General features: G+C 40.5%; 2 protein-coding genes across 2 annotated transcripts in view; one reads left to right on the plus strand and one right to left on the minus strand.

The window, feature by feature from the left end:
- Positions 1-416: 416 nt before the first annotated feature.
- On the plus strand, positions 417-4,824 carry LOC140944079 (transmembrane protein 198-like). The gene is made up of 8 exons (XM_073393192.1): positions 417-575; positions 1,363-1,444; positions 1,981-2,089; positions 2,447-2,547; positions 3,003-3,052; positions 3,460-3,584; positions 3,815-3,973; positions 4,403-4,824. The coding sequence occupies exons 1-8, from the start codon at positions 502-504 to the stop codon at positions 4,543-4,545; spliced, it is 843 nt and encodes a 280-aa protein (XP_073249293.1). The 5' UTR covers positions 417-501; the 3' UTR covers positions 4,546-4,824.
- Positions 4,825-5,407: 583 nt separating this feature from the next.
- The window catches only part of LOC140942643 (E3 ubiquitin-protein ligase UBR2-like), a 78,736-nt gene continuing 70,947 nt past the window's right edge, over positions 5,408-13,196 (minus strand). The window contains exons 40-49 of the mRNA XM_073391579.1: positions 12,986-13,082; positions 11,932-12,002; positions 11,427-11,610; positions 10,435-10,537; positions 10,023-10,159; positions 9,062-9,203; positions 8,862-8,921; positions 8,707-8,784; positions 8,073-8,345; positions 5,408-7,453 (exon numbers count right to left, since the gene is read on the minus strand). Coding sequence (XP_073247680.1) covers positions 7,312-7,453; positions 8,073-8,345; positions 8,707-8,784; positions 8,862-8,921; positions 9,062-9,203; positions 10,023-10,159; positions 10,435-10,537; positions 11,427-11,610; positions 11,932-12,002; positions 12,986-13,082 — 1,287 coding nt within the window. The 3' untranslated portion in view covers positions 5,408-7,311. The remainder of the gene's footprint in view (positions 7,454-8,072; positions 8,346-8,706; positions 8,785-8,861; positions 8,922-9,061; positions 9,204-10,022; positions 10,160-10,434; positions 10,538-11,426; positions 11,611-11,931; positions 12,003-12,985; positions 13,083-13,196) is intronic.

Raw genomic sequence — 13,196 nt, forward strand, 5'->3', positions numbered from 1 at the left:
ACAATATACTGTAAAAGATGTTCCTGTTTCTGTTCCTGTTTTTCTCTATGCTGTTACTATGCTCATTTCTAAGATTAAAATAATTATTTCAAGTGAAAATTGGTTTAACTATGTCCTTACTTTTTTTTAAAAAAAATGCGAAAAATTTGGATCAGTCGGACGACGCTAAACGGAGAAAAAAGTGAGAATGACCTTAGAAAACCGCGCCAATATTTCAGTAGGAACACGAGTACGTGAATTTAAAGGGATCAGGTTATCAACAGCGTGACAGGTTTTAGTAAAAATAGCATATGACTTGTACTAGAAGAGGTGGAGCTGTGTGGATTTCATTTTTTCGAATATGGACGATTAAGATTTATCAGGCCTGCGATTAACCCCGCGTTATCAATAAATAGAAAGTTAAATGGACATGTTGAACGGTTGAAGGAGAGACGAAAATGATAGAGATATGCCATAACGTTGAACACGATACAAGCCGGTAGTTTCTTCGTAGCAAAAAACATGGATTTTGACGAAGGGCTTAATATAACGAAAGAAGCCACACAAAAACTATTGGACAAGTTGGTCTACAGCAAGTAAGTATAGGTCAATGTTACGTATCGATAAATTGTAATTTTTCCTTTTCATGTTTAACGAGCTTCATTCAGGGCGAAGAGAGATTATTCTCCCCTCTGAAGGATTGCTTAAAAATTGACTCCGAAGCAAATGAACTGTGTAGTAAGCCACCAGTTTCAACGTGAGATTATCAATAAACCACCTGTTGCGTACTTAAAACACATTAAATAAATTCAACCAAGGTGTCTTAGTACTCGTTTTTTCTTTCAGATGTAACTGCAGCAGACACTTTTTATCGTCATTTGCGGCTCTTGTTTCACCCGCGGGCTGCTCTCGAAGCCTATACAAATCTTTGACCGGACAATACTACTACTCCCCGGCGATACAATTTACTTTAGGCTAAGTTGCTTCTTTTAACTTTACCCTCAAGAAAGCGACTTTTTCGACTAAACTATGATACGTGTCTCCCTTGTTCAACGACTAATATTCGCATATCTACTACAATAAGATAGTTAGCTATGTTCAAATTTCTTTATTGCTGGGTCCATTGCGTTTTAATATTCATACGTCCCGGTGTAGGACTTACCTTTTTTTCGTACACCTAAAGACCAAATAAAATTTCATCAACCCCCTGAAGAATATTGGTCTATCCCTGAAGAATTCCATTGATCTTCAATCTTGGGGGGAGGGATTTTTTTTTTTTTTGCCGGGGTTGGGGGGGGGGGGGGTAGGTACTGATATCAAATGCACTAGCCCATTAAGATCCTTTCACCTACTCTTTACCCTGACTTTATTCGTTTTAATTAGACATCCCGCCGCGGTTACCATAATAGAGATCCTAGCAGTTGTTGGTGTTGTCATATGGGCTGCAGGATATCGCCTTATTAGGGTAAGAATCCAGTCATTCAAATATTTTACGCCGCACTTAAAACAGCAATTCTCATTGAATAATTAAATTTCCAATTTCCTCAACTCTGTAAAAAGAAGGAGGATCGTGGCCTCGTTCCCAGGCGTACTTGGTGAGATTGAATTAACGTCACCAGTCAAGCTTTTCGGGAGAACTCGCCAATATGGCGTAGGGATAAAACTGGTTGAGTAAGGACGAATATTGCAAAATCAGGGTCAAACGAGCGCGAACTGCCTTTCCAAAAAAGTTTGTCATCAAAGAAAGCCATTTTAGAGGTGATTTAGTATTAAAAGAACTGATAGGCAGTTTTTCCTCATATAGTCTTTTCTATAAATTTTATACCAAAGCCCATGACTGCCGCGTAGTGCATGATATTTAGGAATTAACTGATCTGGCTGAATAACAGGACAAATTTTCTTTACGACTCGACTGGTCTAACCAGCCACTTCTGAAAAATGCTAAGCATCTCGAAATTACATTTATATATTTTTAATTTTAAACCTATCTTTTATTTTCAGCCATGCATGTTCCTCGCGGGTTTCGCCCTTGGTTTTCTCATATTTTACGTATTTAGTCCATTGGTTTTTAAGACGCAGATTTGCTGTGGACCACATGGGAAGGCGATAGGTCAGTATTGTTGAATGGAAGTCTTCCACTTCGTCCCTTGACTTTTATAGTCATGAATTTTATGGAAGCCATTGTGGAAAAATGCCAGTTGACATCAATCCCTTTTTGAGAATTTTTGACCAAGAGAGCTTTTCACTCACGTGACGTGCAAATTTATTGCAACAAAACAAAGTTTGTTCATAAAAAAGGTTTAACGTCTATAGGACTGGCTTTGGGCACCAACATGGCCGCCTTTTCATTGTTTGGAAAACCAATATGGCGAACGTCACGTCATGTGAAGATTGCACGATTCATGTCTTGTTACAACAACGGCTCCCAGTTTTTGAATCAATCATTGATGTAATTTTTCTTTCACAGCTCATATTTTGTTCAGTGCATTAGCAGGCGTGTTTGGTGGGTTTTTAGGATGTCGCTTGTACAGACTTGGTGTTTTCACAATAGGAGAGTGCTTGGGACTGGTAAGTGAAAGTCAATCACCGCAGAAGGAGTTAATTCGTCATTTTTATACCACAATTATCCAGATCATACCTGGAATCTGTCACTTTAGCATAAACTCATATTATATGTAGCATGTTATTTACTATAAACCCCTATTCGTTTGGATAGAAGGCACTCCCTAAAAAGCCAAACACAGGCAAATTAGGCCACTACCACCTCCCGCTTTTGTCTGAAACTTTGTTACAATTATAAGTAAAACAATCTGTTTCTAAAGGTCTTAAAATTTGGACGCAGAAGAGAGGTCTTAGTATCTGTAATAGCTGGCAAGACTCGTAGAGCCCGGGTCTATCTAAATTTTCTGGATCCGCCCCTGTCCGGGTACTGAAATCTAGGGTTACATTATGTGCAGTTAGTTGATATTTTAACGGGGATTTTCAGCGTTAACGAACAATTTTGTTTTCACTTTGCATTTTAGATTGTTGGACTGGCAATACTTAGCAGCCCTCTTTACGAGTATTTTCACAGGTACTTACAGGAAGAGTAAGATGGCACAGTAAATTAAAAATCAGCATCCGATAATCTTTTCATTGAGTCTTATTAACTGATTTATTGGTTCGCTCTTTCCGATTGCAATCACAAACTGAGCCACAGCACGGCTTAGCAAGGTTACATCAGTCATGTTGGAAGTGGTTGTTAAGTACATTTTTGGGTCACTTCCTACCTCTAATTGGTAGCAGTGAATAGGTCCAGATAACATCTTTAACAGAGAACAAATAAGAAACGACCTGCCTGTCGAAGAAAATTTAATCCGCGCGCCACTCCCCTTCAACGCAGGAAACTTAAACTCACCTACCCCGTTTCCCCCAGAGTACTAGAGTCATAAGTGAAAAAAGACAGTTTAACTGAAGTATGCGTATTTCTTCTCCTAACAGTAATATTGCATACGCCGGACTTATGGCAGCAACCTCTCTCATGTTCGGATCACTGGCTCATTTCTATGAGAAACCAGTTGTTGTTATAGCAACATCATGTGCTGGAACATTAGCCGTGTTATACGGTAAGAGTGTAGTCTGAGTACCAGGCCTTTCTTAGGGGTGAGGGGAGAGGCGATTTTAGAGGAGGAGGGGGGGGGAGGGTGTGGGGGAGGATCCCTCTCTTCCCCCTTTCCCCCAGCAACGTCCGATACTCAAGCTGTAAGCCTGATTTAACTTGGACAGTTCATGTGTTACAGCTTAGAACGTATCAGTGTATACTGAACATGGCTTTGTCTGCTTTTTTCCCCCTCAGGGGTTGATTATTTCTTACGGACAAGTTTTTCCGTCACAATAGAAAGTTTCCTTTTGCGAATCAAGGACGTTGTTTGGGATGGGTTAAAGTCAGAATTGTCAAATTGGACTTACAGAGCTAAAGTGCCTGCACATCTGGCAGTTCATTTTACACCCAACTGTAAGTACAAAGGTCTTTAGGGTAGCTGAAAGTTAAATGATACAACAATTTGTAATAAAAGCAACCTCCCATGTAATTGACTGGAATGTACTATAGTACAGGTTTCGATCTGGTTACCATCGCCACGCAATGGGAAAGAGACTGGGCCTAGTTAACTATCGCAAGACGTCTGGGACTGTTACTAAGGGACAGGGAAAAAATGGCCAATAGTGGACCGTAGCGTACCTAGTAGAGATCCCAGAAACAACTGCGCGACGAATTTCGGCTCCAGTTCCCTTCTCGACTCTAAAATGGCGAATTCAACGCCATAAAATACTTTAGATCCTTTCATTTCTGACGATCAAAATTGGTAGGGTATTTGAACGCATTTCGTCTTTCAATGGTTGCTTTGGCTATTTGAGCGATGAGTTCTCCTTTTTTCTCCTTTAGCGATCCCAATGTTTGTTTGCTGGGGTGTTAGTACGGCTATAGGAGTCGTCATCCAGTACAAAATAACAGCTAACAACTTGAACAGTGGATCCAGTCTTCTTCAATTCTGTAACTGCTGCGACAGACCAAAACCGGACAGATGACAAGACACTAACTTTTTTTACAAGTGACGATGTCAAGTGAAGACACGAGCAGGTCACGTGCAGTACATTATTCTTTTGATAGAACCTTACAGATCGCAATACACGCAGTCCTTACGTGCAGTGCTCACCACAAGCTCCTCACCAGCTCCTCACCCACATGCATATCACTCATCGACCCGATGCTCACAAGAGACGAGAAACGTGCTCTTCACGTGCAATGCACACTATTCATGAGTCTAACTTGACGTTTGTCAAGGCATGAGGGTGATCACGTGCATCAAGACACGTGTTTGCATCAAGACAAGAGCTCTTAACTGGCATCGTACAGTACCCTTCACACGTATTACTAGTGACAAACGACGAGAAAAGAACGCGTAACGTCTAGTTCGCACTGTTCAACGCATGACAATCACAATAAACAGCAATTCACGAGCAGTTGATACTATTCTTCACGTGCAAACACTGAAGTTGACAAGAGCATGACACGTGCAGTTCACACCATCCTTCAGACCAAAACACGACAAATAAAACAACAACAGCTGTAGGAGACATTATATACAAACATTGTTTTTGTTATTCAAATTTTTAACGAGTGAAACAATAGAATCTTTTGTTTCAAGAACCAATACGCTTTTGGTTGGCACATTAAGTCAGCGTGTTATCGCTGTTCGCCAGACCCGCAGATAAACGGCAAGTCACGAGCTTTTCACATGTAGCGAAAGCCCACTTGATAAAGACGCAACCTGGTCTGTCAACAAACCTCCACCTGACAGCTATCGACCATCACCAAGCAGAAAACTAATTAGTTAGAAGAGCAAGTTGAACTTCCAAGCTTCTTTTGAACAAAAGAGTCAAAAACGAGTTTCATAAAAACATTTAATAAATTGCATATTATTTACACCCCCTAGTTACATCTCAAGCTTCAATGTTTCACTGTGTAAAACGAACAAAGAAATCACAGAGAAAAAAAGCATTTACAAATCTGTAGCCAACGTAGCAGGCGCATCAGAAGTATGGGGCGAATGAGCGGTGCCTTTCTCGTCCACAGAGCCACTCGCCTATATTGGTAACAAATGAGTGAATCAAAGAGACGATGGACTTGGAGGACGCTAACGGAGTTGTCCTCTCGCCTGCGCGCACTAAGAAGAGGTAGTAAGTTGAAGCGCCATTAATATGACCTCGAAATTATACGATTTCATGAGATTTTCGGGAAGAGCATTTTGAAGGATATAAGTACTCCTCTGTTCCACTGACGTTGTACAAATCCTTCTTAACTTGATTGACCTGATAAAGAGCGTTATGAACCAAGTCAACTTTGTATGGACTTAACAGAGAAAAACATCGCGTATTACCCATCCGAAACCTGATTTCTGATAAGTAGAGATTTCATCGTGATCTTTCCACATTTCGCAGCAAATTCCGTCTTTCACAACCCGAGATTTGTGACGTTATTCATATAGGACTTACCAACGCCCCATATTATTCTAGCAGCTGCTACGGAGGTAGACAGATATGAGAGAAAAGTGCCATCCAAATTTGAAAGGAAATTAATTTTTGCCTATCCACCAACCCTACAGTTTGTTATTCAATAATAAATATCCAAGCCAACCACATAATAGTTTCTCTTGAAGGGTGCCAAGCTACCGCTGATATCATTTACGGCCGGTTAATGAAACGGAGTTAAGCTTGTGTTCAACACAACAGTGTTGTTTAGTGAAGCAATGTAAAGAAGGCATACAGTACAGACAAGAGAAACCAAGTCAACTAAGAATGAGCCACTTATATACAGATCGGCAATGCTACCGATTGTCGTCAATCATGGTATAAATTAGACCTGATTCAAATAACCGGCCCTCAGATATCGAACTCATTCACTCACACGACTGAAAGAATTTTCCAGACGTCATATGAACAAGTGCTTAAAACCGCTGCCCCCTGTGTATAAATTTTGCAGTACAAAAAGTCGATTTTCTCGATTCACGCGTATTAAGTTAACATAGATTTGATATAAATCCCACCTTCTTGTCAGTATTAAGTTAACATAGATTTGATATAAATCCCACTCCTTGTCAGTCGCCCCGGCTATTTCCCCTTTCCTGCTCAACAAATTCCTTGTGATCGGGAGAACAATCATTAAGGGCAAAGAACAAAACAGTTTACGCGCAAAACAACCTATCGCGTCGTTGTGCTGTAGTTCCCGGACATCTGTAGCTAATATAAGCCAATACTAATATATTTGCTGCTCCTTCGCCATCACGAGCAGCAACTAAAGACAAGTGCTTAAAAATTAATCAGTCAGTTAAAATTGCACACACCATTGGACAAGGTACTTCACATAATGTTCCGAATGCAGTTTCTCGGTGTCACGAATAATGGCGTTCACCAAATGACGTTACACAAAATGCTGAAATGACATTAAATAATACTTTCAACACAGCACAACACCAAACCAAGCATAGTTCACCGCAACACCAAAAAACACCCCCATTTGAACCCCGTTGTGCTAAATAGATGGCTTTAAAAAATACAGCCAATTACAGACATTTCTTCCATTTTGTTACGACTGGTAGTTTCACAACTTTTCATCCGCTTCGTTGTGCCTACCTACCATGAGCATGCTCACTAACGTAACGGACCTTTTTACATAAATCATGGTACTCTACAATTCGCTTCATCTTCAAATCTTATCACAATATTTTGTTGCGTAAGCCGTTTTCTATGTTAGTTGCCGTCCAGTTTCGACTCAACAGTATGGGTTATTTCGCTTTAAAGATTTGTCCAGTCGATTGAGAGCAAGTTTCTGTTCGACTCCAAGCAATGAGCCACCTCCTCCGCCACGGAGTGAGTTAGCCACAGTTTCTCCAGCTTTTGATAGCGACTGGGACAGAGGTACAGAGGATTGCCGCGCCTAAAAACAAACACCACAAATAAAGAGAATCCAGTTGAAAAGGACGAAAATAATGTTTATCCCTTTGTTGAATCCAAAGTCCGCTCCGATTTAAAAAACACTGGTCACTGCACTTTGTCAAGTGCTGAATGAATTTAAATGAACAAGTCATTATCACGAGGGAAGATAACAATCTGAGAGAGAAAACAGATAGAAAAAAAGGGCACAGAAATTTTCGTGTCAAAGCTCGATCTTAAGTAATGACCGAGAACATGAATTTATCATGGCTTTGCACCTAGATACTTTCTAGCGTGAATTCGCTCAACATAACGTGATAAATTCTGCTTGACACAGGTCCTGAAGACTATCAGAATAAATATTTCGGTGGAATCATGCAGGTTGATCAAGAAATTTATGGAGTTAAGCTATCAACTCAGTTCACTCTCTTCGGTAACGGAAATTTCTGTCAAAATTATGTTTCCGTGCACGCACTCTTTCTAAATGCTTTCGAGATCATTTCTTTTTGCACGGTTTCTCCTTCTACAAGATGTACCGGGTTTTCGTTGAAAATTGAATTTCTCTCCCTCTTGTTCCGTCAAAATATTCAGTGACTGCGCTCTAAAAAGATACACTACGTTACCTCAATCCCTGATCTGTCTCGCCGTAGGCATCCAAATAAGGAGGTAAGTAAAAACATCCTTTGTTCTTATTGGCCATCAACAATATCTGACATTCACGCACGCGCAGAAACACGCCCACTCCCGCACCACACTTCTGCGCATGTGCAGCACAAGCGCCCACTTTGTAACCTCCCAGGTCCGTTTGGCAACAATAGCTTTGAGAACACAGCATCTCACCGCAGATCAAACAGAGTGCAGGCGCACGACTGTCGTCGCCATCTGAATTTGGGCATCTAAACAAGAACGACAACTGCTCGATTTTGCGCCTTTTGCAGATTTATTATGTATAGATTGATGACCATAAGGCATTTCGTGCGCTTTAGGGATTTTATCCGCTCCTAAAAGAACTTAACTTGGCCTCTGATTATATTCAAAGGCTGTTGACCATATCCGTGGATACTTTGATACGCGGCTCTTACAGTGCACACTAACACTCAGTCACGATCACGTACACAACCTTCTTCAGTCCTCTACTAAAAAAGCGTTTAAAGTTCTATATCAGTTCAAGTCTACGCGCAATATCAGTTTTTCCGTGTAAACTGAAGGGGAAAAAGCGAGCGCAATTCAATTAAATCACTGACTAAATGAACTTACGTGAACATCGACGCTTTGTTGATAAGCTCGCTGTAGTCCAGGGAAATCTTCAGCAAATGATTTGATTTAATAGAATACCTACAAACAAAGACAACAGTCAGAGAAGTGACAGGATACTTACAATCCTGAGTTTGGTTTCTGTAATCTAAACTCACCCGAGTGATTCCACTCCTGCAGTTGCCAAAGTTTTCCTAACATGTTCATGACTGCACCATCTGATATGAGAAAAAAAAGACCAATTACATATTTGTGTTCTACAAACGTAACGTCGCCGAGTGATGACGAGGCCATGAAAACTTCAAAGCAATATACATCGTACTTTATACCAGTTCTCTTATTTTGCAAGGAAGCTAACCTTTTAACAACCGTGGAGATTGTCGATGAAGTGATTGAACCACTATCTTGACTCCACTGCAATAAACTAGTTATGTTTGTAGGCACGGAAAGGTATCGGCACAGGTTCTCCAGCTCCTCTGACCTGGACGGTTGGATGAGGCCTGGGAAAGAGAGATTTTTGCATTGACAAGGATTAGAAAATAGTGAACTTACCCAATAGGACGGTAGAGTAAGAAGACCGGAAACCTTGTGTGACAAGCGTGACAATAATTTTGTTTGAAAAAAATTTTCCTCCAACCTCATCTTCCTTTAAACAGATCTTTTTGTAAAAGACCAAGAAACAACATTGATATTTAGTGAAGATCACGACAGGACATGCACGTAATAGCCCTGTCACGTTTGTCACACACAACCGTTTTGCCTTCCTCCACTTTCTGCCGTCCTGTTGCGTAAACTCACTAATAACCTAAAGGTACGGTAATACAGATAAAAAAAAACGAGCAACTTGATGTGCAACACTGCTGCAAAACGAGTTGAATAGCGATGTTACGCGCTTTACCACCCACGAAAATAAAACCTTGCAAGCTTATTTGTTGCGAGACAGGTTTGATTCGTGGCAGGTAAAACGTGCAACATCACTATTCAACTCCTTTTGCAACAACGTTGCAAAACAAGTTACGCGTTATGTGTTGCCCGTTTCACTGTTTCTTAATGCACCCTGCTGTTGTTTAAAGTAGAACAGTACTATAGCTGCATTAACTTAAAAATTGTCATAGTCACTAACCTCAATAGGTTTTTAACGCTAACATTGCTAACAATCAAACTTCATCAACCACTTTAAAGTATGACATCGAGGCAAGCAGTAAATACTACCTTTATCATCAGTATCCACAACAAAAATTGAACAAAAAGCTGATTCTGTATTGACAACAACAAAAAACAAAAGAAAAATCGAAACAAACTAAGAAGGGCTTACTTACCTTGCAAAGAGGTTGGCACAGGAATCTCAGTCAGAAAATGAAAGAACAGAGCTGAACAGCGAAGGAATGGTACCAAGTGTGCTCTCACGTGATTAAGAAGCGCCATTGGCATGGGATGAGGCGTAGAGGACTGGGAACTAAAAAAGGAGAAACCTGGCTTACGCGTCAAACTAAACCGGAGTTATAATTGCTTATTCTGGACTTAACGTTTTGATATCCAAATTTACAAAGAAGCCCAAAGAATGTATGCGTCATAAGCTGTGCTCATAGTCGGTGTGACATCTAGAGCAAAAGTTGCGGGTCTTCCGTAGGTACCGAGGCACAGATCACGTTTAACAATAGAAACAATATATCCAAACAATAAAGCCCCCATCAAGACCCAAAATTGCAATAATGTTCAATCAACACTTACCCTGCCCAATGCCTAAGTTTTCCCCACAGAGCAGCTAGATTGACAGCCTCGTCCTCATGAGGAGGGTTGTCCTGATCCATCGGTTCATTTTGAGTTTCATCACCTATCAGATGCAGAATAATGTCGTCAGTTTTAGGGGAGGGCTGATTGTGGAAGCCTTTCGGAAGGTTTGGATCTTTGGCCAAATTTGTCAAAGATTTTTGTTGGTTATTCCGCTTTTTTTCACTCGGACTAAGCACGAGTCATCGTTTCGTCGAGAAACAGTCAGTAAAACAGTAACAATCTTGTAACGTTGATCCTATAAAATGGTATATAGTTTGGTCAATTTTTGCTCTCAGAATGCTTGCAAGGGCAGTAATAACTAGGTACTAGTAACAATATAAACAATAACAAAGAAGTGGGCGCTTTAGGTGTGCAACCCAATTGGAAAGCTTGATTCTCTAAAACCAATTGTACAAGATTGCCAATTGTTATAAAACAACGTATGCACTTTTAAATCGTCTCATTCGTAGACCACATTAAGGCGACATTATTTCCACTCCAACTTTTAAATCTGTGAACGAAATCCTATGGTGCACTATTCAAATGAAACCTCTTCAGCAGTATTTTCACATGGCACTATTTATTTAGTATGTTGTTCTAACTTTCGAGTTTGTGGATGTAAAATCCTATGGTGTTACCATTTAAATGAAACCTCTTGTGCAGTACTTTCACATGGTACTATTTACTAAGTATGTAGTTCTAACTTTTGAGTCTGTGGATGAAAAATCCTATGGTGTTACCATTTAAATGAAACCCCTTCAGTATTACTTTCACATGGCACTGTTTATTTAGTATGTTATTCTGACTTTGGAGTCTGTGGATAAAATCCTTTGGTGTTACCATTCAAATGAAACCTCTTTGGCGAAACTTTTACACAGTACTATTTACTTGAGTTATTTTTTCTTCCTTTGGCCACTTGACATTAGAGGAGAATCAGGTCATCTACTTACTTGGAAGATCAGTAGGGCTGGTGAGAAGTATTTGGACTACCCGAGCCAAAAGCGAAACTTGAAACACACACTGGTCAATTGACACTGGCGAATTCAGTCCCACAATACTCTTCAGCACAGGAGTGGAACTGCCGTCAACAGACTCCTGATATAACATACTAGGCAGCACCAGGCGGAGCTTAACCTGGATGACAAAATTTGAGACAATTTTGAAAGATCACGAGTGGTATTTATGTAAAATACCACGTACAAATCATACTATTATTTGTTTATACTACTACCAGCAAAAGGTTTGTAATTTTCACATGTAGGTATTTCAAATTAAGCTGAAATACCACTGCTCTAAGCCAATCAAATTGTAGACATTTTTCGTGTAGTAGTATAAATGTCCGTAATATAAGAACAACACGAACAAGAAACTCAAAAACAGCTTCGAACTGCTAACATGCGTCAGGCAGAAACATAAAACAGCGTCAAGCAAACCTTTGAACCTCACGTCACTCACCATCATGCTGAACAAGTCCAACTCCAGGAGGGAGGGGCCGGTAGCACCTGGAACCGCGTCAGGGGTGATGACTGGGACCAACAAATAAAAAGGTCTTTATTATATGGCTACAATAGCGAGCGCGCTCAGATTGGCTGTTTTCTTGTAATGACTGGGCATTACTAGTTAGTTGGCTAAGGCATATACAATCTGTGTTTAACTTGATAGTGGACATCCATGTTACTGTCAATTGACAGCTGTCATAAAGGGTATCCGCTGACCAGTGTCACCTGACTGTATCGCGAGCTCAAGTGTACAACTCATTGAGGTGACGTGTTTTTTTAAAGTTAACCTCGTCTGTTCGGTCATTACAGGGAAATCTCAGACCTGGGCCTTGATGGCCTCGGTCTGAGATTTCCCTGTAATGACCTCAATCTCGGTTAAAACGTTGTATGTTAAATTTCAAGAAGTCAACTGAACATTGGATTGTCTGATATTCATTAGAGAGCTTTAGATTCGAGGAAAAGGACGAGGACGAGCTTTTTTCTCGTATTCTCAAAAAATGGATACCCCGGAAAGCTTCATTGTACTTTTAATTCACCACTGTAATCTTTATTGCAGGGGGTTAAGCCCTCCCCCGATCGCAAAATGATAAAACTTCTATCGTTTGATATCTTGTTCCCGCCACTACAACATTCTCGCTAAAACTCGCAGTAGCACGACGACGGCGGGTTCCCGCCAAAATGACGCCGGTTCACGCGCACGCACTCCTTAGCATTGAGGCCTCTCTTGGCTGTTTTTGAGGCTGCGAGTGAGACTGGGTAAGCTTTGTGTCGAACTGCATCATGGCATTGTTTTGGGACGTTATCGCTTCTTTTATTGGTTATTAGAAAGTTGCGCGTTGCGAGTATTCATTTCCTAAAACAGTTCCAGAGTGCAATACGACATAAAATCGATACAGTATTCCTTGGTATGAAAATAAAGTTCTTACTTGAGGAGTAAATCACCAAAGAGTAAATCAGGATATAAATTTAAGCTGACTTGTGAAAAATTATTGGTCGTTTATAAGTAGTACCTGAAAGCAGTCGAAGACAATGCTGCTGGACGGCTTTGTTGGCGAATATTCCTGAAATGACGGCAGCTTGACGAGTCAAGGATGCCATACACTGAAACTAAAGAAGGACAAATTTTCAACGACAATGCCGTAACTTTCGACAGATAATTTCACGTAGTGCATCAAACACGAAAAGGAGAGTTTTCTTTGACATTCAAACACTAAGTCTGCT

The sequence above is a fragment of the Porites lutea genome, chromosome 7, assembly GCF_958299795.1.
Source record: "Porites lutea chromosome 7, jaPorLute2.1, whole genome shotgun sequence".
Lineage (NCBI taxonomy): Eukaryota > Metazoa > Cnidaria > Anthozoa > Scleractinia > Poritidae > Porites > Porites lutea.

Coding starts and splice junctions, on each gene's coding strand:
- LOC140944079 (XM_073393192.1), top strand. CDS start 502: ATGGATTTTGACGAAGGGCTTAATATAACGAAAGAAGCCACACAAAAA. Junction 1,445..1,980: donor CAGGATATCGCCTTATTAGG/GTAAGAATCCAG, acceptor TTTTATTTTCAG/CCATGCATGTTCCTCGCGGG. Junction 2,090..2,446: donor ACCACATGGGAAGGCGATAG/GTCAGTATTGTT, acceptor TTTCTTTCACAG/CTCATATTTTGTTCAGTGCA.